Source organism: Panthera pardus, unplaced genomic scaffold, assembly GCF_024362965.1.
Source record: "Panthera pardus isolate Hobbes unplaced genomic scaffold, ASM2436296v1 HiC_scaffold_27, whole genome shotgun sequence".
In the NCBI taxonomy this organism is placed as follows: Eukaryota; Metazoa; Chordata; class Mammalia; order Carnivora; family Felidae; genus Panthera; species Panthera pardus.
In genome coordinates this window covers 126492438-126518317 of record NW_026526843.1, presented here as the reverse complement: position 1 = coordinate 126518317, position 25880 = coordinate 126492438, and the positions used below count along the sequence as shown (strand labels likewise).

The following is a 25880-nucleotide window of genomic DNA, read 5'->3' as shown; positions in this document are numbered from 1 at the left end:
AATGAAATATTACTCATTGCTAAATATAAATGAGTTATCCAGTCATGAAATCATGAAGAAAAGTTAAATGCACATTACTCAAGGAAAGAAGCCAACTGGAAAGGAAACACTATGAAATACTACAGTTACATAATTAAAATTATGGAATAGAAACACATGCCAATTACTATAAATGGGTCAAGAAAAAAACAATATTATCTTTATTTGGAGATTTGACAGAGTATGCATTTAAGAACTTTAAAAACTACTAAAAAATTCAGTGAGTGTGCCTACAAGACCAATAACCACTTAAAAATACAAAAAGAAAAGGACTAGACGACAATGCCATTATAAATACATTTAACAAAATGGGCATTGGAGGTCAGCACTGTCTCCATTCTGCCTTTCTTTTGATTTTCATGTTTCAAACTTATAGTTTATCAGTGCTTCCAGTTGCTGACATCTAACTGGAATATGGCTACACACACTCACCCACACAAACTTAAATATACTCTATTGTGAAAGAGCTCAAAAGTCATCAGATGAATAAAGAAGATGTGAAGATGTGTGTATTGTGTGTGTGTATATATTGTATATATATATACATACAAATATATATATATTGTATATATATACATACATATATGTGTGTGCATATATATTACACACACACACACACACACACACACACACACACACACACAATGGAGTATTACTCAGCAATCAAAAAGAATAAAAGCTTGCCATTTGAAACAACATGGATGGAACTAGAGGATATTATGCTAAACAAAAGTAATCACTGAGAAAGTCAGGTATACGACTTCACTCATGTGAAACTGAAGACACAAAACAGATGAACATAAGGAAAGGGAAGCAAAAATAATATAAAAATAGGAAGAGGGACAAAACATAAGAGACTCTTAAATAGAGAGGACAAACAGGGTTGCTGGAGGGGCTATAAGGGGCATTAAGGAAGACCCTTGACAGGATGAGCACTGAGTGTTATACATAGGGGATGAATCACTGGAATTGACTCCTGAAAACATTGCATTATATGCTAACTGATTTGGATGTAAATTAAAAATTAAATTAAAATACATATACATGTACACACACACACACACACACACACACACCATTCTCTTATGTTTATTCTCCCTATGTTTATTCAAGCATATTTCAAATAGGTCCTGCTCAGAGAAGCCTTAACTAATCATAGTACACAATTTAGTAAAAGATATAGTCTAATTTTAAAAGATTCAAATGGTAAAATTCTGTAACTTTACTGATTACTCAGGATTAAAATTCATGTGTTTCATCTTTGAAAACTGCAATGAAATAAATATAACTTTAATATCCTAATATGCACGAATGATTATAAGAGACTTTCCATATATCAAAGGATTAAAAAATGTGTTTTCAAAAGCCAATGCACGGGGTGGCTCAGTTGGTTGAGAGTCCAGCTTCACCCTAGGTCATGATCTTGTCATTCCTGAGTTCGAGCCCCATGTCACACTCCATGCTGACAGCTCAGAGCCTGGAGCCTGCTTCAGATTCTATGTCTCCCTGTCTCTCTCTCTCTCTGCCCCTCCCCTACTCATTCTCTCTCCATCTTTCTCAAAAATAAACATTAAAAAGAAAACCTAAGCCAATGAAGAAAAACTATTTACACCAAAGGTTCAGTTGAGAAGTAAACATTTTCATCTATGACACTCATATATGATGGCTGCCTATTCTCAACATACATCTTACCAAACAAAAGAAATTTGAGATTAGCAGTATATTCTACCTCTGAAGGTGATTCAACTCTGGTTCAGTAAATATTGAAACTTGCGGTATGTGTGTGTGGTGGGGTCAGGAAGAGGTAGAGTACGAGATACAGAGACCTGATGCTAATTTTCTTAAAATCCCTTATACCATGATTGTTACTCCACAAGCTGGGTAAAAATATCTTAAAGTATCTTACTACATCCATTTTATAATATGAATAATCAAAGATGCCAGCAGCTTTCCTGTTTTGAGAATAATTCTGCATAATCCCTGTCTTCATTCCATTATTTTATACTTGGCCTAAAAACAAAAGGAAAGACTTTTACACAATTTTACTCTATGAAGTGTTTTATTTTCTCCTTCCTGAAAAGCTATTATATGTGCACTGTATCTCACAACTGAAATGCAATCACTATTATTCCACTGCTCATATTCTGGATATAGTCTGTATTTTTTCAGGCTCCTCTCAACGTCCTGATATTCTACCACAGACTGTAAATTTGTATGTTCTCCAACCACCAAACAAAATCTGACACACACAAAATATTCTAAAATTAGACTGAAACAGATTAAAATACCCACCTTGAAGTAATGGTAATAACATCAGTGTGACTATAGGGTGTATTACAAATAATAAGACCTTTAAAAGGTATTTCAATATTATAGAAAAACAGAGGAAACTATTCTAAGAAAATAGTTACAATTATCCACAAGTATTTTGAAAAGTAAATTAGATATTAATATCAGAATGGCATTCTTAAGTATAGTCATTTCACAGCATGCAAATGATTGAAGTTTAGACGCAAATCATATTAAAGGACAGTTTCTAGTATACAGCAAGCAGAGTGTTTGGGGAAATTTATTAAATTATAGTGAGTTGAAGGTAGTAACAAACACTATACACATATTGAATACAAACCTCAAATACCTTCATTTCTCTTGTATTATTTTTTCACTGAGCAAAATTGCAAACACAGGTAATGAGTATAAATACATATATATAAAATATATGCAGGAGTATATACTCAGAACTCGACTAACATTTCATTTAAAGCATGGTTTATAGAATTCACTTCACTTAAAGCATGAAGAAGATTGTTATTAGATCTGGTTCCTTTTTTAAATATAGTACGTTAAAGCACTTACCTGGATTTCATACAAGTGGGCAATATGAAATTGAACTACAAAGGATCATGGAAAAGAATTAATTATAATACAGTTGATTTCAGGTAATAAACAAAAATATAGAAAATTATCAAATACAAGGAAACGCTAAAACTAAAGATTAGAAATCTGATTTAGATTATCTTTTGTGTTTACTTTAACAACACGCAAATTAATCTGCTAAAAATCATAAGAATGTCAAGAAAATATTAGTCATTATTAAAACTCCAGAAAAACTTTTACATTATGAACATGAAAATTCAACAATAAATACTACATGAAGCTCAAATCAATAGTATGTAAATTTAAGATTTTAAATGTATATATCATCCATGCAATATTCTCAAATTTTTACCTTAAAAACAGTCATTTAATTAAGACATGTTTTCCAAAATATACAAGTTACTCTTTAACAGAAAATCTCATTAACAATTTTTCCTTTTAAGTATTGGTCAGGGCAATATTAGCAAAATAGGAGGAAAATATTAAAAATAGGGGAAATGAGTTTTCAGTTTTTCAGAATTAGGTAGTTTTTATTTAAAGAAGAAAAAAAAGTCGAATCATCTAAAAAGCAAGGTTAGAAAATAAAAATAGCTGAAAAATCAAAAAAGGTAGAACACCATTTTTGCTTCCCTTTATTAGAGTTCTTCCAGTTGCCTAATTCCCACTCACCAGAGCATTAAATAACTTAGTGAGGGTCATGAATCAATAAAACAAAACTATAAAAATTACATACAAAATTTAGATTTTTGTATTCATGGTTTTTATTTTTCTGATGGAAAATGTCTTTTTTTGTTGTTGTTTAGATTCTAAGCAGGATAGTCTTTCAAAGTTATATACAAAATATTTATGTATGTGAATTTTAAGAAAAGTCTCACAGATGACATTTGCCTTAGGAAAAAAAGTACTAAGACATCTCTTTTTCTCTCCTTTCCTTCTGCTTCCCTTCCTTTTCTCTCATGGAATAGGAAAAAGGTAAAATTCTTTCTAGGAAGCATTAAAAAATTAAAAATTCTTAAAGTTGGCTTTAAAGATTGTTTCAGTTAGTTTTGAAGGTATGGAAAATTCTCAGTTAATAAGTCCCCAGCTATCTAGTACTGGAGAACATTCCATGAGAGATAATTAAAATCAAACAACATTTTGGTACAAAGTTACTGGTCTACATGTGAGGTTACATATTACATCTTAATCACCATCCAGGTAGAATAAAAACATCTTCCTAGAGAAGATAAAAATACTATTGCCAAGATAACAACAGAACAAAATAAAGAAAAAAATCTAATGACAATAACAAACAATATTTATTTTATAAGTTATATTATTCTGTAAAGAGATCTTTTGTTTTATAGATTTACCTTATAGGCTAAGGCATTTCACAGGGGAAGATATTTTATAAGCTAAAATCTTTATTTTATATGTTCAGAGATTTTTTTTCCTCTTTGATGACCTTTCCTAAGGTAGCTCTCCTTACAATGCCATGTCCAGTTACCACTAATCACATCGCACTGCATGATTGGAGGGAACCAGGATTAAGAGTAAAAAATAAGGTAAAGACATGGAAAATCTGTTTCTCAATTTCCCAATCTTCATTCTATCTAATAAAAGGTAAGGGAAGAAAAGTTCAAGCTAACTTGTACCCTACCTAATACCATCTAAACTTTTCCCAGATTTTAGTCTCAGATCCTCACAACTGCACAAGGTATAACATTATCCTCTACAACATATTTCATTCTTAAATGTACTTTGAAGGAGGAACATAAACAAAAATTGCAAATGCTCCTGGCATTTCTCAATTATACAGACTAAAATTTGGACAAGTGTCAAATGGTCTTGAAATTTAAACTCAAATTTTTGGAATACCAGAAGAACTATATCTCAAAGAACAATCATATATGAAACTTCTGTATCCCCTAATTCTTTTTGAAATACTAATTGTACACATCCATTCACTATTTCTAAAACCAATATGTAGTATATACCCATTCAAAGAAACTATACATTTCTGATTTAAAATAGAATATTTGTTTTCTTTTTTAACTTTCCTTTGAAAACTTAAGACATTCCCAATTTTACAGGCACAAGTAACAGTGTCAAATAGTCATGGCCTGTGGAGTATTCAAACCCACAAAAATATTAAAAGGAAGAGAAATCATTTTTCCATTTAAATAATGCAAGACCACTACTAATGATCCCTAGCACAACACCAGCAATCACCATATAACACTATTTGTTCAACAAGAACCACCTACCTAAATCACCTGTCTCAATGTCTTTGACACAGGCTTGTGCTCCTCCATTTTATTCTCAGTAACCCACAAAAACAAAAATATAGATTTGAAAAAGTATTTAGGGTCATAATTTGAAAGTTCCTATGAATATCAGATTCCTAAAAAAGACAAAAGAACTACTGTACTTACAAATACTTACTTTCAACACTGGACAAAGTACAGGGATTACAGTCAATCAAAGCTAACTGAAAATGCTGTGAGAGGAAGGCAAAAAATATTAATGGACTATACTTAGAATTGCATAATATCAATTTTTATAGTTTGGGCATTTTAAGGTTTTTTAACATATAGTAATTAGAAGATGTTACAAACCTAAAACATAACAGCCAACCAAAAAGAAAAAATTACTGTCATTCAAAACCTGTTATGAAAAGGAAAGTGTTATCAAGTTATTTATTCCCAACAGATATTTAAAAATGAAAAATGTGGGGGCGCCTGGGTGGCGCAGTCGGTTAAGCATCCGACTTCAGCCAGGTCACGATCTCGCGGTCCGTGAGTTCGAGCCCCGCGTCAGGCTCTGGGCTGATGGCTCTGAGCCTGGAGCCTGTTTCCGATTCTGTGTCTCCCTCTCTCTCTGCCCCTCCCCCGTTCATGCTCTGTCTCTCTCTGTCCCAAAAATAAAAAATAAAAAACGTTGAAAAAAAAAAAATTAAAAAAAAAAAAAAAATGAAAAATGTGTCGGCAAAAAAAGAACTTGGTCTACATATTCTGTGTCAGTCTTTATTAGATGAAAAAAAAAACTATTTCAGTATTCAAGTAAAAAAAACTGTTACAGACATGCTTAAATAAAAATGTGGGTTTTTTTTTTTTTTTAATGTTTTATTCATTTTTGAAAGAGACAGCAGGGAAAGGGGCAGACAGGGAGACTAAGGAATCTGAAGTGGGCTCTATGCAGTTACAGCAGCAAGCCCTCTGTGGAGCTCAAACTCAAGAGCTGTGAGATCATGACCTGAGCAGAATTCAGACGTTTAACCTTCTGAGCCACCCAGGTGTTCCTACATATAAAACATGTTTTTCAATTCATTATATAAAAATCTGAAAACTATTAACAACATAAAAGATTTTAAAATATTACTTCAAAACAAAACTTGAGGGCACCTGCGTGGCTCAGTCAGTTAAGTATTCAACTCTTGATTTCAGCTCATGTCACACTCTCATGGTAATAAAACCATGCCCTGTACGTCGAGCTCTGCTCTGAGTGTGAAGCCAGCTTGAGATTCTCTTTCTGCCCCACCTACCCTCTCTCTTAAAAAGAAAAAAACTAATTAAAAAAACATAAAAATGAAACAAAATTTAGAAATCAGAAAATTCTGAGAATTATCTTGAAAAACAAAATACATCTGCCTTTATATCTGTATTTCAACAAATTATAAGAGTAACACAACATACATTGAACAACCCATGTTGAAATTAATCTGTGAATTATATTACTAACCTTTTAAACAACATGTAAATTGTGTGTAAATATGTATAATCATTCATTATACATTAAAAATGTAACATGACATACAGCTCTATTTCTCATTATATCAAGTAAGGGTAACACATAATGTAAATACAATTGTAACTCTATTGTAGACACATTTGTAAGTTGGGCTAGGTACAGATCTAATATATACTGTTATTAGATCTATAAAATAATCTTATTAAAACATTAGTTTACTAATATTAGCTAACACTCTATAACACAATAATGTATAAATGATATATGGTATATAATAGTATTAGATATCATATACAAATCATTCATCTATATGCAAATACTAAATACACAGGTAACATTAAACATGACAAAATTAATTATTACTAAAACACTAAGTAATATAAGACACTTAATACTTATTGCTATAAACATCACATATACAAACTACTTAATAGAAAATAGTAAAACACTTGAATTTTTTGAAGTTAAAAGAAAAACAGACCCCATTTTGACCATCCTAGCAACTATTACCACAAACGTACATTCATTTTTCACAACGTTCATTAATTTTTCAACATTAAAATAAACAGCTAAATAATCAATTAAAATAATCAGCCATTAAATAACCTAAGGACAAGTTATTTTTAAAAATCAACTATAAAAATGCCATTCATACTTAAAATGCATGTATCTAAAATTATGAGACATACTGATTACTTCAAGTTTCAAATGCCAAGCTGTACATGCAGTTCAAACTATTATCTTCTGTGTGAAAAAATATTTAGCAAGTTTTAAGAACTACACTTCTATGTAGAATCAATGTGGAATCATTGGAATTCTTCAACCAGCCCCATTTATGCATAAAAACAATATTTGCTATCTGATAGTGTAACCAAATAATACATAGCATCAATGATAGAAACACTATGGTATTATAGGCCTATTAGGCTTCTAAACGGTATGTAGACAAACCTTTCCACAAATAGCGCTTGGTAAATGGGCTATCTACATAAAGAAAAAAGAAGTTGAACCCTATCTTCTACCATACACAAAAATTAACATGAAATACATTAGAGATGTTAATTTAACAACTATAAAAATGTTAGAAGATATATAGAAAAACAGTGGATATGGTAATTTCTCAACTATCACATCAAAAGCATAGACAACAATAGAAAAAAATAAATTGGCCTTCTTGAAAATTAAAGAACTTCTATGCTTGAAAAGACAGTGAAAAGAAAACCCACAGAAAGGGAGACACTATCTGCAAATCATAGATCTGATAAGTGATTAATATCCATATTTTATTTTAAAAAACCCAAAAACTACTCAACAAGAAAACAAAGGACCCAATTTAAAAATAAGCCAAAAATTTGAGTAGACATTACTATAAAGATAAACAAATGGTCAATAAACACAAGATGCTTGACATTAGTCATTACAGATGTGCAAAATCAGTTATCCTTATCAAAATAACACCAGCATTCTTCAGAGCTAAGACAATCCTAAAATTTGTATGGAACTACAAAACACCACAAAAAGCCAAAGCAATGTTGAAAAAGAAAATCAAAGCTGGAGGCATCACAATCCCACACCTTCACCTGTATTACTAAAGCTATAATGATCAAGACAGTATGACACTGGCACAAAAACAGACACACAGATCAACGGAATAGAACAGAGAACCCAAAAAGGACCCACAAATATATGGCCAACTAATCTTTGACAAAACATAAAGAGTACCAGGGAGAAAAAGGGTTCTTTAAATCTTTCCTTTAAAAAAAAACACAAAACCTTTTTTAAATGTTTATTTATGAGAGGGGAGAGAGAGGGAAGAAGGGAGGGAGGAAGGGAGAGAGAAACAAGGTACAAGCAGGAGAGGGGCAGAGAGAGAGAAAGAGAAAGAGAGAGAATCCTTAGCAGGCTCCAGGCCTGTCAGCACAGACTCCTATGCAGAGCTCAAACTCACGAACTATGCAATCATGACCTGAGTCGAAGTCGGACACTTAACCAACTGAGCCACCCAGGTGCCCCAAAAAGACAGTCTCTTAAGCAAAAGATGCTAAGAGAAATGGACAGGATCATGTGGAAGAATGAAAGTAGACCACATTCACAAAAATAAATTCAAAATGGTTCGAGGACCCAATTTGGGGGGTGGGAGGCAGGGGGCAGGAAACCATCAAAATCCTACAGGAATAAACAGGAAGCAACTACTCTGACCTCAGCCATGGTAACTTCTTACTCCACATGTCTCCAGAGGCAAGGGAAACAAAAGCAAAAATGAACTACTGGAACCTCATCAAAATAAAAAGCTTCTGCACAGCAAAGGAACAACCAACCAAATTGAAAGGCAACAAGAGAATGGGAGAAGACACTTGCAAATAACATATCAGATAAAGGGTTAATACCCAAAATCTATCTATAAAGAACTTCCCAAACTCAACACACACAAAATATAATACAATGCAGAAATGGGCAAAAGATATGAACAAGCACTTTTCCAAAGAAGACATCAAGATGGCTAACAGACACATGAAAAGATGCTTAACGTCATTCATTACCAAGGAAACAGAAATCAAAACCACAATGAGGTATTACCTCAAACCCGTCAGAATGGTTACAATGAACAACTCAGGCAACAATACATGTTGGCAAAGATGCAGAGAAACAGGAATCCTTTTTGCAGTTGGTGGGAATGCAAAATGGTGCAGTCCCTCTGGAAAACTGTATGGAGGTTCCTCAAAAAATAATAAATAGAACTGCCCTATGGCCCAGAAATTGCACTATTAGGTATTTATCCAAAGGATACAGCTGTACTGTTCCAAAGGGGCACATGCACCCCAGTGTTTATAGCAGTGCTACCAACAATAGCCAAAGTATGGAAATATCCCAAATGTCTACCAACTGATTAACAGATGAAGAACATGTGGTGTGTGTATATATACACAAAGGAATATTACTCAGCAATTAAAAAAAAAAACTGAAATCTTGCCATTTGCAACAACGTGAATGGAACTGGAGGGTATTTTGGTAAGCGAAATAAGTCAGTCAGAGAAAGAGAAGTATCACATGATTTCACTCATACGTGGAATTTAAGACACAAAACAGATGAACACAAGGGAAGGGAAGCAAAAATAATGTAAAACAGAGAGGGAGATAAACCATAAAAGGCCCTTAAATACAGACAACAAATTGAGGGTTACTGGAGGGGTGCTGGGTGGGCAGATGGACTAAATGAGCAAGGGACATTAAGGAGGACACTTGTTGGTTAGATAAGCACTAGGTGTTAAATGTAAGTGATGAATCACTGAATTCATTTCCTGAAATCATTATCACACTCTATGTTAACTAACTTGGATTTAAATTTACAAAATAATAATAAATAAAAGTTAATAAAATTTAAATTACAAAAAAGAGGAGGAGGAGGAGAAACCAGCATCTGGGGGAAAAAGTAATGAGCAGATATAGTTTAATGGGTGCAGAATTTTCTACGGTATGCTGAAAACCTTGGATAACACACAGATAAGAGTTATATATATAACATCATAAATATAAATGCTACACACTTAAATTTCTAAAATAATCAATATTATGTATAATTTATCACAATAAAAAGGAATACTTAAATAATTCAAGACAATACTTGAAAAAAATTAGGCTAGCCTATAAGGTACTGCATTTCATACATTTAAAGGCTTAAAATGGCATAAATTATTAACATGAATATGGCCCTTAAGTAACAAAAACTTTGTTCAATGAACAAACTCTGAGAATCAATAATGCATAAAACTATGCAGATACTCGAGATATTTTATCAATATCCTATTTTGGTTGTGATATACTGCATACTACAGTCAGGCAAGATGTCACCCTGAAGGAAACTCTGATGGCATATATGAACACACTGTACTCTTTCTTACATGTACATTTACTATAATCAGAAAATAAAAAGTAAATAATAATAACCAAAATGGGGGCAAAGGGAGGGGGGTAGTTTACTCAAGAAATATCCAACAGCTGTACAGTTTAAGTTGCTTTTATTTTCCAATTATGCAAAGCTGACTGTGTGTCCTTAATGTGATACCAGAGCAAGGCTTATTTAATAAATTGTTTCTTCTACAGAGAAAGACCAGCGTAACACTCACACATCATTCAGAAGCCTTACACTCACACATCATTCAGAAGTCTTATCATGAATTACAATGTAATGTGATAAAATAGATCTTTCCTAAATGACTCATCAAACAACTCATCTTAAAAGAAATAATTTTCAAGATGACAGTACTTCAGTACTATTATCACAGTAAAACCCCCAAATTAAAGAGATGTGTATAACCTAAGTCATGCTACATTTAATCTGTGAGTATTCCATATCCTATGATGAAACTGGTTTTGCAGAAGGAAAAATCTTGAAAGCAGCAGAAAAATTACTGCTTTAGTGTGCCAAACCCAAGAAAACATAAAATAATAAACACTTTCAAACAACATAAACCTTGCAAACCTTTACACAATAAGCAAAGGCAACAAAGCCACAACAAGTAGGACTATATCAAACTAAAAAGCTTCTGCACAGCGCAGGAAACCATCAGCAAAATTAAATGGCAATATACTAAAAAGAAAATGTCTACAGATCACTATCTGACAAGAGGTTAACTTCCAAAATACAAACGAACTCATTAAACTCAAAAGGGAAAGGGAGAGGGAGAGGGAGGGGGGAGGGGGGGGAGAAGGGAGGGGGAGGAAGGAGGGGAGGGGGAGGGGGAGGAGTGGAGAGGAAAAACCCCCATAAATAGTCTGATTAAAAATGGGGAGAGGTAGCACAAAAACAGACACTCAGATCAATGGAACAGAATAAAGAACTCAGAAATGGCCAACTGATCTTTCACAAATATATGGTCAACTAATCTTTGACAAAGCAGGAAAGAACATCCAATGGAATAAAGACAGTCTCTTCAGCAAGTGGTGCTGGGAAAACTGAACAGCGACATGCAGAAGAATGAACCTGGACCACTTTCTTACACCATACACAAAAATAAACTCAAAATTGATGAAAGACCGAAACATAACACAGGAAGCCATAAAAATCCTAGAGGAGAAAGCAGGCAAAAACCTCTTTGATCCTGCCCACAACAACTTCTTACTCAATTACGTCTTCAGAGCCAAGGTAAACAAAAGCAAAAATGAACTATTGGGACCTCATCAAAATAAAAAGCTTCTGTCCAGCGAAGGAAACAATCAGCAAAACTAAAAGGTGACAGAATGGGAGACGATTATGTGCAAATGACATATCAGATACAGGGTTAGTATCCAAAATCTATAAAGAACTTCTCAAACTCAACACCCAAAAAGCAAATAATCCAGTGAAGAAATGGGCAAAAGACATGAATAGACACTTCACCAAAGAAGACATCCAGATGGCCAACCGACACATGAAAAAATGCTCAACATCTCTCATCATCAGGGAAATACAAATCAAAACCACAATGGATATGACCTCACACCTGTCAGAATGGCTAATATGAACAACTCATGCAACAACAGATTATGGCAATGATGCAGAGAAAGAGGATCTCTTTTGCATTGTTGGTGGGAATGCAAACTAGAGCAACCACTCTGGAAAACAGAACGGAGGTTCCTCAAAAAACTAAAAATAGAACTATCTTACGACCCAGGAATTGCACCACTAGGTATTTATCCAAGGGATACAGGTATGCTGTTTCGAAGGGGCACATGCACCCCAATGTTTATAGTAGCACTACCCACAATAGCCAAAGTATGGAAAGAGCCCAAATGTCCATCGATGGATAAATGGATAAAGAAGATGTGGTGTATATATAGACAATGGAGTATTCCTTGGCAATCAAAAAGAATAACATCTTGCCATTTGCAACTACGTGGATGGAACCAGAGGGTATTCCGCTAAGCGAAATTAGCCAGAAAAAACAAATATCATATGACTTCACTCATATGAGGTCTTTAAGACACAGAACAGATGAACAGAAGGGAAGGGAAGCAAAAATAATATAAAAACAGGGAGGGGGACAAAAACATAAGAGAGTCTTAAATATGCAGAACAGAGGGTTACTGGAGGGGTTGTGGGAGCGGGTATAGGCTAAATGGGTAAGGGGCATTAAGGAATCTACCCCTGAAATCATTGTTGCACTGTATGCTAACTAATTAGGATGCAAATTTTAAAAAATAAAACTAAAATTAATTTTTTAAAAATGGGCAGAGGATCTGAAGTGACAGCTTTTTACGGAAGACCTATACCTTTATTCAGGTGAATGAAAAGATGTGCAACTTCACTCACCGTTGCAAAACAAAACTATAATGAGATACCACCTGACACCAGTCACAATGGCTAGTATCAAAAATAACAAGAAATAACAAGTATTGAGAAAGATGTGGAGAAAATAGAACCCTCCTACACTCTTGGTAGTATTTTGTGAAATACAACATAGAAAGGAAATACTGTATGATCTCACGCATATGTAGAATATGAAAATTTCAAGAGGTGCCTGGGTGGTTCAGTCGGTTGGGCAGCCGACTCTGGTTTCGGCTTGGATTATGATCCCGTGTTTCATGGGTTCCACCCCTGCATCACGCTCTGCACGGTCGTGGTGCAGAGCCTGCCTGGGATTCTATCTCTCCCTCTCTCTCTGCCTCTCCTCTGCTTGTGTGCAAAGAAGTAAATAAACAAACAAACAAATATTTTTTACGGTGAGAATTTAAAAATTAAAAACCAACTGGAAAAAGTCTTTCTCTTTAATAAGTGGGTGCTGGGAACTTTCACCACTTTCTTATCCCACACACTATAAACTCAAAATGAATTAAAGACTTATATGTGAGATATCAAACCATAAAAACCCTAGAAGAGACCACAGGAAGTGGCAATAACCTCTTAGACACTGACCATAGCAACATTTTTCTTGGTATGTCTCCAGCAAGAGAAATAAAAGCAAAATTAAACTATTGGGACTACATCAAAATCAGAAGGCTTTTGCACAGCAAAAGAAACGATCCACCAAACTAAAAGGCAACCTACTGAATGGGAAAAGATATTTGCAAATGACATATCAGACAAATGGTTATGCTCCAAATTCTAGAAAGAACTTGTATACAACTCAACACTCCCAAAAATGATCCAATGAAAAAATGGACAAAAGACATGAACCGACATTTCTCCAAAGACAACACCCAGATTAGCAAACAGGCACATCATGCTCAACATCACTCATTACAGGTAAAATACAAATCAAAATTACAATGAGATACCACCTCACCCCTGTTGGAATGGCTAAAATCAACAACAGGAAACAATAAGTATTGGTGAGGATGTGGTGAAGAGTAATCCTCATGCACTGTTGGTAGGAATACAAACTGGTTCCATTACCACAGAAAACAGTATGGAGGATCCTAAGAAAGTTAAAAGTACATCTACTCTATGATCCAGCAATCAATCAGTATACTGGGTATTCACCCAAAGAATACAAAACACTAGGGCACCTGAGTGGCTCAGTCATTTAAACATCCAACTCTTGATTCCAGCTCAAGTCATGATCTCATGGTTTATGAGTTTATGAATTCAAGCTTGCCACTGTCTCACATAGCTGCCTGCGAGTTTCTGTCTCACTTTCTCACCCTCTCCCCTGCTCATGTTTGCTCTCACTCTCAGAAATAAATAAACATTAAAAAAAAGAATTCAGAACACTAATTCAAAGGAGTATGTGCCCCTATGTTTATAGCAGCATTATTTATAACAGCCAAATTATGGAAGCAGCCCAAATATCCATCGACTGAGGAATGGATAAAGAAGTGGTAGACAGACAGATAGATAAGACATTAGATTAGATTAGATAGATAGATAGATAGATAGATAGATAGATAGATAGATAGATAGATAGATAGACAGACAGATAGATAGATAGATAGATAGATAGATAGATAGATAGGTGGGTGGGTGGGTGGGTGGGGGTGTGTGGGCAGACGGACAGACGGACGGACAGAGATAAAGAGATCTCAATGGAATACACCAGCCATAAAAAAGAAGGGAATCTTGGGGTGCCTGGTGGCTTAGTCGGTTGAGCCTTTGACTTTGACTTGGGTCATGAATTCAAGGTTCATGGTTTCTGGTCCCGCACTGGGCTCTGTGCTGACAACTTGGAGCCTGGAGCCTGCTTTGGATTCTGTGTCTCCCTCGTTCTCTGCCCTTCCCCAACTCATGAAGCGCGCGTGCGCGTGCGTGTGTCTCAAAAATAAACATTAAAAAAAGATTTTTTTTTTAATGCATGGAGCCAAAGTGTACTACGCCACGTGAAATGAAGTCAGAGGACACAAATACCAAATGATTTTGCTCGTATGTGGAATTTAAGGAAAAAACAAACAAAAAAACAAGGGAAGGGGGGACTGATAGAAAAGAGACAGACAAACCAAGAAACAAACTCCTAACTCTAGAGAACAAACACAGTTAGGGGGATAGCAGATGGGTGAAGAGGTGAGAGGATTAAGGATTTTACTTGTTGTGATAAACACTGGGTAATGTGTAGAATTGTTGTATCACTATACTGTATACCTGAAACTAACAAAACACTGTATGTTAACTATATTGGAATTAAAATACAACTTAATTTTAAAAATTAACAAAAATAAGTCAAACACAAACATCTCCTAGCTACAGAGAACAAATTGGTGATTGCCAGAGGTGAAGGGGGTGGGGGGTAAGTAAAATGAGTGAAGTTGGTCAAAAGGTACTAACTTCCAGTAGGTAAAGTAACTAAGTCCTGACATACAGCATATAGCACAGCAAAAGTAGTAAACCATGCTGTAATTTGTATTTAAAGTTGCCTTAAAAAGTAGAACTTGGGGCGCCTGGGGGACTGAGTCAGTTAAGTATCTGACTTTATTCAACTAAAGTTGTGATCTGGTAGTTTGGGAGTTCAAGTCCCACATCAGGCTCCATTCTGACAGCTCAGAGCCTGGAGCTGCTTTTGATTCTGTGTCTCCCTCTCTCTGCTCCACCCCACTTATGCTTTGTTCTTCTCTCTCTCTCAGAAAAAAAACATTAAAAAAAATTTTTTTATTGTTATGACAGCTTTCAAAATTTAATAATGAAACTGACGAGCATATTTTATATCTGTAAAATATTTTCAACAAACCTCATCAATTTTAAATTCTATTACCATCAAAAAATATTCATAAGGAATTTATGATCATTTCTTCACTGAAAGATAATTTAATTACAGGGTGGATGGAGAGTTTGAGCCCCCATTGGGCTATGTGCTGACAGCTCAGAGCCTGGAGCCTGCTTCAGATTCTGTCTCCCTCTCTCTCTGCTCTTCCCACTCACATTCTACCTATCTCTCTGAAAAGTAAATAAACATTAAAAAAAAACTGGAGCACCTGGGTGGCTCAGTCAGTTAAGCATCTGACTTCAGCTCAGGTTGTGATCTGCAGGTTGGTGGGTTCAAGCCTTGCGTTGGGCTCTGTACTAACAGCTCACAGCCTGAAGCCTGTTTCGGATTCAGTGTCTGCCCCTCCCATGCTCACCCTCTGTCTCTCTCTGTCTCTCAATAATAAATAAACGTTAAAAAAAAAAAAAGATAATTTAATTATAGCTTTACAGAGTAAGCAATAATAGTTTGTTTATTATTTACAATAATAATTGGAAACTGCTACTAAGAAAGCATCTGGAAAAAAACCAACATCATTTGCTTTATAAAAGTTGAATGCTTTACAATATCTTCATTTCAATCCACCACTTTGTCAAGACTAGTTTCTACTATAAAATGTTTGACTAAACATTATATACTGTAAGTAGTACTGTGAATTATAACTGCTAAACAAAAGTTATGTGGGTAAAAAGAGGGGTATATATTAGTTGCCTCAGTATGAACCTACAAATTTTATTTTTAATTTTCAATGTTCAATTTTTTCCATTATATGTATTAAAATGTAACTCTGCCACTGAATTTAAGAAGTTGGGCTTATACTGGGGCACCTGAATGGCTCAGTCAGCTGAGCATCTGACTCTTGGTTTGGGTTCAGGTAATGATCTTGCAGCTTCATGGCTTTAATCCTCCTATCAGGGTCTGTGGGCTGGTGCCAGCCTACTCCAGATTCTCTCTCTCCCTGTGCCTTTCTCCCACTTGTACAGTCTCTGTCCCTCTCAAAATACATAAATAAACAAACTTTAAAAAATAATAATAATAAAATCTTTTGCAAAAAATTGGGCTTGGAGAACCTGGGTGCCTCAGTCCGTTAAGTATCTGACTTCAGCCCTGTCATTATCTCGGGGTTCGTGAGTTTGGGCCCCACAAGTGGCTCTGTGTTGACAGCTTGGTCCCTGAAGCCTGCTTCGGATTCTGTGTGTCTCTCTCTGCCCCTTCCCTTCTCACACTGCCTCTCTGTCTCTTAAAAGTAAATACAACATCGAAACACGTTTTCAAAAGTTGGGCTTATACTCTGTAAATTTAAATTTTTCATTTTATTTTTTTTCTAGGAATTTATGTCTATTTTATGTTGTAATACAAGGAAGGAGAGACAGACCACTAACTGAAGCATGAAAAAAACTAGTACTGGAAGCCATCTAATCAGTGTAAGTCAAAAAAAAAAAGAGAGAGAATAAGTTTTCTTATATTCAATGTTCTTTCCACCTCTTATGTAATCTGTAATTGATATATGTATGTAGTATGTTGTCCATAGTGGGCCAAAGTATCTTGTCAATGAAGATAAGATAAACAGTCATTCAAAGAAACAGAACTTGGCTTTTCTCAACAATAACACAGTAAAGGCCCAGAGAGTAAATATTTTCTATTTTGTAGGATATGCAGTCTCTGACATACCTCTGACACTGTAACCCAAAAGCACCCAAAAATAATTTGTAAACTAACAAGTGCAGCTGTAAAACCATTGTAGAATAAAAAGTAATTTACCAACCCCTATCTTAAATTATCCCAGAATAATGCTCTAAAACTCCTGGCATATGATATGCCCAGTGAACAATGCAAAATGAATTACTAAAAGATATACTGTGAAAGTACTGGTATACTAGATAAAACAGTAAAATAAAACCCATGAATACACTCTTCTGTCTTGGCTGCAACTAGTAATGCTAAATGATGTGTTAATGCTCATGTTTATTACTCCTTTTATATTTGCCTCTTAAGTCAGTATTTCTTATTTTCAACTAGCAAATTATAAGGAGACAATACGTTTATAAGTATGCCAGGAAAAGATCCCAAAGTACATACACAAATACACACAAACATACAATCCTATAAAAATCCAACAGCTCTGCTATTAGTATATATTTAAGGAAATTAGCATTATACACATAAGCAAAGTATCAGGGGAGAACCCTATATAATTCCATGAAATTAAGATGGTTTCTGAAAAACATGAATCCTGTACCAATATTCTTATACTGTACTCATTTCAAAGAATCCATTTTAACAGTTTAATAGTAAATAGAAGTTACTAGTATTATAAAAATGTATTTGTCAAAATGTCTTTTATTGAAGCAATGATTATGCTTTAAACATATTGTTATAGAGTACATCAGTATCACTTAAATTAAGAAGTAATGAAGTAAAATCTTACTATCACCCAAGTAAGGAAACAACAAAATGTACCCAGGAAACTATATAAGAAAGGAAAAGTGAAAACAACAAAATCTGAAGTGATGTTATTATTCTGGAGTAGAATAGTTCATATACAGGTTTAGCCCACAAATGGAGTACGTTTTTTTTTTCTTCAATATATGAAGTTTATTGTCAAATTGGTTTCCATACAACACCCAGTGCTCATCCCAAAAGGTGCCCTCCTCAATACCCATCACCCACCCTCCTCTCCCTCCCACCCCCCATCAACCCTCAGTTTGTTCTCAGTTTTTAACAGTCTCTTATGCTTTGGCTCTCTCCCACTCTAACCTCTTTTTTTTTTCCCCCCCTTCCCCTCCCCCATGGGTTCCTGTTAAGTTTCTCAGGATCCACATAAGAGTGAACACATATGGTATCTGTCTTTCTCTGTATGGCTTATTGCACTTTGCATAAAACTCTCCAGTTCCATCCATGTTGCTACAAAGGGCCATATTTCATTCTTTCTCATTGCCACGTAGTACTCCATTGTGTATATAAACCACAATTTGTCCATTCATCAGTTGATGGACGTTTAGGCTCTTTCCATAATTTGGCTATCGTTGAGAGTGCTGCTATAAACATTGGGCTACAAGTGCCCCTATGCATCAGTACTCCTGTATCCCTTGGGTAAATTCCCAGCAGAGAACTGCCATTTCTAACACTCACTGAGCACATTAAAATTCTGTTTGTCATTTAATTTAATAATAAGACCATATAACTGAAAATAGTGTAAATATCACTTTTTTGAGGATAGATGAAATTCTATGAATGGAAAATGGAACTGGAATTCAGAATGGCTACACATAGTATCTCCCAATTAGAAGGTATCTTATGGTTGGTGGGTTTGACCATGAGCCCTGCTTCAGGCTCTGTGCTGACAGCATGGAGACTGCTTAGGATTCTCTCTCTCCCTTTTCTGCCCCTCCCCACACTTGCACTCCCTCTGTCAAAATAAATAAATCTTAACACCTTAAATCACCTTAGCAAGATGAAGATATTTTGAGGCAGTGTCAAGTTTTAAAATGAAACTTACTCCCTCAATGGCTCTTTACACTACACTAAAAGTGAATCACTCCGCTTCAGAGACACATCTGGCTATTTTCAGGAAGAGAAATGAAAAAAGAAGGGCTGATAATGTATGGATGTGCAGAAAAAAAGTATAGGAATCTTTCATAACTTAGGAAAAAGGAGCACCTGGCTGGCTCAGTTGGTTGAGCATCTGACTTTGGCTCTGGTCATGATCTCAAGGTTTATAGGTTCAAGCCCCATGTTGGGCTCTGTGCTGACAGTTAGAGCCCGGAGCCTGCTTTGGATTCTGTGTCTCCCTCTCTCTCTCACCCTCCCCCGCCTCAAAAATAAATAAACATGAAGTAACTTTTTAAACAACTTAGTAACTAGAACATGCAAAATATACCATGTCTCTCATGGAGTTAAGGGGAAAAAACAAGGTAGGTTCAGAAAGACCTGAAATGTATGTGACTTAAACTTGGCTTTGTTCTCTAAGAGCAACACCCATTCTACATTACCTCTTGGACAATCAGATCTTCCTCAATAATGGATCTACCAGTAATTCCATCCCTTCCGACAGAAAATCACCCAACCTACATCTGACAAGTGAGAAACAAGGGCAAGTCCCTTGCAGATTTTTAAAAAGTTATTTCAAGGGGCAACTGGGTGCCTTACTTGGTTGAGCGTCTGACTTTTGATTTTGGCTGAGGTCATGGTCTCATGTTTGCTGAGATAAAGCCCTGCATTGGCTCTGCACTGACAGTACAGAGTCTGCTTACGATTCTCTCTCCACCCCCCACCCCCCTCTATTCTCTCTATGCCCCTCCCTTGCTCATGCTCTATCTCTCTCTCTCAAAAATAAACAAACATTTAAAAGTAAATAAGTAAAAAGTTATTTCAATATTTCTAAGTCTTCAAGATACTAAGAAGAAGCTACATTCTATTCTGCCACATCATAGGAAGATGAGAATGATGATGATACCTTTGCCAAGCACCTACTGTGGGTCTGGATTACAGTAAGTCACAAACTAATGAATATAAACAGAATGAGAAAGAAGGTACTTCTTTCACATATGGTAACTATGCTATACGAAAGATGGAAAAAGCAACAGATAAGAAAAAATATGAATCTTCATGACATATCTAAAACAACTAAATCAATTAATCTTGAAGCCTGGAATTCCTAGGACAAGAGCTATTGCATTTTTACTGTTATCTGAACCAACCTGAGTTAAGATTTAAGTGTCTACACTAATACACTGCACCAGGAAATACCATGGTATAGTACAGAGGTTTTTATACCTGGCAAGACTAATTACTACAGTCCAACCTAGGAATGAGTCATAGTTTCATTCATGTAATTTTTTTAAACATTTTTATTTTTGAGAGACAGAGACAGAGCACAAGCAGGGGAGGGGCAGAGAGAGAGGGAGACACAGAATCTGAAGCAGGGTCCAGGCTCTGAGCTGTCAATACAGAGCCTGGCATGGGGCTCAAACCCACAAATTTTGAGATCATGACCTGAGCTGAAATCAGATGCTCAACTGACTGAGCCACCCAGATGGCCCCTAGTTTCATTCATTTTAAATGCTAAGTAATTATATCACAATATATGATAATTTCTCATCCTGCAGCACCTGGGTGACTCAGTGGTTAAGCATCTGACCCTTGGTTTTAGCTCAAGTCATGATCTTGTAGTTCATGAGTTCAAGCCTCATGTCAGACTCTGCACTGACAGCATGGAGCCTGCTTGGGATTCTGCCTCCCTGCTCTCTCTTCCCCACCCCTGGTTGCGCTCGCGCTCTCTCTCTCTCTCTCTTTCTCTCTCTCTCTTTCAAACAGACAGGCATATTTCTATTAACAGAGAACTTAAAAAGCAAATGCTGGGATCAAATAAAAATCAAATGACCTAAAAACTAACAGAAAGATAAGTGTCAAAAACATCCCAATATCCTATTTTATTTATTTATTTTTTTTATTGTTTATTTTTTTGAGAAAGAGAGAGAAGAGGAAAGGGCAGAGAGAGAAGGAGAAACAAAATCCCAAGCAGGCTCCAGGCTCTGAGCTGCCAGTACAGAGCCCAATGCAGGGCTTGAACTCAAGAAAGGTGGACATCATGACCTGAGCAGAAGTCTGATGTCTAACCAACTAAGCTACCCAGGAGACCCTATCCTTTCCATACAAACGAGATTAGCCTCACAAAGCTGTCAGAAGTAAAAGAAAGCAGTGCACAGAAAAAGCTACATGTATGTACGTAAGATATTTTTATTAAAATCAAAATCATCTGAAGGTTTGGAACTTTCTACCTAAGCCTAAGGAGTACAAATATATAGAAGACTGTTTTTCTTATGTATCAGTTAAGTAAATCACTTTCACTTAGCTAGTGAATATTTAATTCTGTTCTGCCTAAATAAAGGATATTGTAAACACTTCCAAATCAGTACCTGCAGCTTAGCATCCACAGACTTTACTAATACTAACCACTGTATAATTATTCAGTTAATCTTTTCTCCACTAATTGTATATACACATTCCATATTTAAGAGAAAAAATGTTTTGCTGTTTTTCTTTTGCCCTTCAGTGTTTCCACAGAATACCCATCAAACAAAAACAAAAAAAAAACTAAAAACAAAACTCAACAAAAAACCTGCAGTAGGATAACATATGTTCCTAGAAAATTATACCAGATTTAATTTACTTCCTGATATAAGACTTATTAGCATCTCTGATGGGTTAATATATATTGTGGATGTCAGGAAGGGTTAAAATCTGCAAGGTGTCATAGCTATACTTACTTTACATTTCAGTTCCACTAAAGTCCCACAGTATACAGTTTGATAAATGATATGCTAAACAGTAAACTGATAAATCTGATTCCATTCTCTACACAAGCTGCATTTAACCTTGGACTTACTCCTTAGCTACACTTCTTTCTGTGGCCTCTATGTAATCTAAATTCTTTACTCTATCTGCAATGGTTTTAATGTGCTTGACTGAATACTTGTGCAGTAAGTATCATTCTTTTATAAACCCATAAAATTCAGGGACAATTACATTCAATACTTTGTTTAAGGCAGTGCATGAATACACAGCACAGGAAGAGATTAACTCAGCAGGTCTCAGTTGTCCAAACCCTGCACATTTAAAGAAATGTCTGGCCCTTGACCAACTCCTGAGGATGATCTCTACATCGTTGGAATATTCTGCCTTACAAGTGTGCCTTTCTATACCCAGAACTTTGAGTCATCTATATAGTTTATGCTTACATTATTTGTGCTGGGGGCCTGAGGCTACAGTGTATCAGTCTGATATCAAAGGGGCTACTGATGACTAGGTAACTAAGGTTGGCTAGGTATGCTCTCCGTCTCACCAATATCAACCCCCAATATTATACACATTCCATGGACAGGGGAAAAAACCCTGGAAAGGCTTGGGTGAACATCCCTGGTTGACAATACTATGTGTGTGTGATCACACATCATTGAAATGAATTAAGTGCTATTCATATGACTGCAATGAGAGAGTATAAACAGGGCTCTTGTCTCTCCTGGACTCTACCTCCTGTGCTTTTTCCTTTGACAATTTTAATCTGTGCTCTTTCACTGTAATAAACTATGACCATAAATAAAACTGCTTTCTAAGTTCAGTGACCTTCAGCAAATCACTGACAATTAAGGGTGGTTTAGAGAACCCCCTATCACACATAGTTTTTAAATAACATTTATTTACCATTTCCATGCTAATGAGTTCAGAGCAAGTCCTACTATAAAGTCACACACACATTCTTTTGTAGGCAAGATATTCCACAATAGATCTATGTCAGGAAAAAAGCAAACATTCAAAATGGTCATAAATTGACAAAACCTAGTGCTTTTCCCCAGAAACTTGAATTCTTTCACAGAGCAATACTTTTGTCATACAAAGAAACTCCAGTCCCATTAATAACCTCAGAAGACATAAAATGACAGAACACAGAAACTGAAAAATGAAAGGATAAATCATATTTCCATTAGAATTAAAATATTTAACAATGTATTATTTTTTCACAGTAATATTTACACTCACCAACAAGCAGTCCATAAGTTTTAACAGAGAAGAATGTATTACAAAATTTTGCCTATGCCATGTGTCGTGCTACTATAAGTGAGCAGACTTCTCATCAGTCACATATGAATTCAAGACTAGCCAATGATTAGATTACTGGCACTTCATCAATAACTGCTCTTCATCTTTATGGCCAGTGCTTTACATGCTCAAATATAATAAAAGCCTTCATTGTTTCTGAATCACACACTTCAAACACTTTTTAAAGACAAAATAAAAACAAACCAATAAAATAAAATTTAAAGAACCAAAAATTCATCTTGCAAATCTTAGCATCAAGTCTACTTTGTACCCTGAAATTCAACCTTTTTTTTTAAACCTTTTAATTTATATCCTAAATTAGTTCTTTTTTTATAGTGGTCATATAAATTCCAACATTTCTGAACACTTAAAACTTAGCAACACACACAAAGAATAGTGTCTGTCTAGGAAAAACCCAAGCTACCTACCTTTAAACTAGATTCATAGTCTGTGTTCACTTTGAACATAAGCCCAAGTCGCAAATGAATTTCCTTGGCTCGACAAAAGCTGGGATCAACATAAAGCACCTCTTGAAATGCTTTAATTGCCCTGAAATAAAGACAAAAGAATCTAAACTTTTAGTATTTATATGTATTTTCCTTGGCACTTCAGGAAACATTCCTATTACACAATTCTGACAGAAATTACAACTTTCTGAAAATCTTATGAACATTTTTAGATTAGAAAAAGATATGGAAACGCAATTGTTTCCATATTCACCTTCACAGATCATTCAACAGTAAAGGTTTAATAACATTTTCAGTGACAATAACCGCTTTTTAAATTTTTCTGAAGCATCTCAGACAGGGACAATAGGAAAGGTTTTAAAAGGCCAAGAGGGTAAGAATGTTAATCCTCATTCTATACTGCTCCAGAAAGATCTACATTTAGAAACTTCACTTGCCTATCACATTTTTGTTTAGATTCTACCTGTAATCTATTAGTATAATGTAATATATATAGGGCTGGTATTTATTTCTTCCAGATGGAATTCCTACAGTACAGTCTTTTCTGTAAACTATCTTACCTCAATAGGAATGCAGTACCTAATCTACTTCCACCTTCATCTATCACTTTATCTTTGTCTAATTCTATATCTTCTTAATTATTTGCTCTTTTTAAAAATTCTTGATTACTAGTAGAGAAAATCCAATTACGCTGGATAAATTTTGAATATTTTTTAGTATTTGAACTATGTAAATTATTACTTCCTCAAAAATGAGTAATACATGAGACCCCCCCCCCAAAAAAAAAAAAAAGTCCACTGACCACTGACTGAATAGTGTAGGGTTAGGGGCAACCCCCAGAGCAACAAGAAAATCCAGCTGTAACTTTTTACCCCCCAAAACCTTAATTATTAATAGCATACTGTTGCCTGGAATCCTTATCGAAACCATAAAAATTCAATTAACACGTATTTTGTATATGTATTATAAAATACATTCTTATAATAAAGTACAGAAAACAAAATGTTAAGAAAATCATAAGGTAGAGAAAATACACCTAGAAGCAACAAAATATATCATGTAAAGACCACCTGTGCAGTTCAAACTTGTTTGTTCAAGTATCAACTGTACTGTATTCTCTAAACTCCACAAGGGTCACTATTTAGAATCTTACGTGTTTCCAAAGTCAATTTCCTCTTACCAAAAAAACATACAGATACCACGTATACCATAAATAAGGACAAAGGAACACACTATGTCTTTAGTAAGTCATTTTGGTTATGTTCCTACTTCTAAAGTTGTGTAGTTTTATATGCGTTTATTACAAAATTTACTGCAAAATTTACTGCAGAGCATTTTAAAAGGTAAGGGTTTTTTGGAAAACATATAGACATCACTTTAAGATAAATAATCAAAATTTACATTCATCTCGCAGAACTAAACAATGCCATTAACAAATTAAAGCAGTATTTTCCACCTGTACTAATTTATCTCTTCTGATTTCATGTTCTTATCTTCAATTTAAGGGGATCCACAAGTTATCATAGCTATGTGGAAATATTTTTCATACACACATTCACACACACGTAAGTGGAAACATGGTTTAAATCAACTTACCAGTGAAATGCATTGTAGTAGAAGTAAACCAAACCAAGGCCGTATAAAAAGGCAGCATTCTGTTAAAAAAAATTTTTTCATTGTAAAAGTTTTTACAGCTGTTTCCTACTTATTAGAAATCTGGTACATTATGTTTTTATGTTCTGAAAATTCTACCATACATTACATAATACACTTAAAAGAAAACAATGAGGTCATTCAGTAAAATGCAATTCAGAAAAGCCAAACTACTTCAAGTATTTTCAATTTTGAGGCACCTAGGTGGCTCAGTCACCTCAACATCTGACTTCGGCTAAGGTCATGATCTTATGGTTCATGAGTTTAGGACCCTATCAAACTCTGTGGTGACAGCGCAGAGCCTGCTTGGAATCCTCTGCCCACCCCACCCCCCACCCCCATTCTCCTCCTCCACTGCTCACTCTCT

The 25880-nt window shown here is 35.1% G+C and overlaps 1 protein-coding gene across 7 annotated transcripts in view; it reads right to left on the bottom strand.

The window, feature by feature from the left end:
- The window catches only part of LOC128773888 (lysine-specific demethylase 6A-like), a 193092-nt gene that overhangs the window by 78587 nt on the left and 88625 nt on the right, over window positions 1-25880 (bottom strand). For 5 of the 7 annotated variants that reach the window (XM_053891928.1, XM_053891929.1, XM_053891932.1 and 2 more), the window contains exons 5-8: window positions 25457-25515; window positions 23822-23942; window positions 5341-5395; window positions 2896-2930 (exon numbers count right to left, since the gene is read on the bottom strand). In XM_053891928.1, the coding sequence (XP_053747903.1) occupies window positions 2896-2930; window positions 5341-5395; window positions 23822-23942; window positions 25457-25515 (270 nt within the window). The remainder of the gene's footprint in view (window positions 1-2895; window positions 2931-5340; window positions 5396-23821; window positions 23943-25456; window positions 25516-25880) is intronic. The other 2 variants (XM_053891930.1, XM_053891934.1) reach the window with 1 other exon arrangement.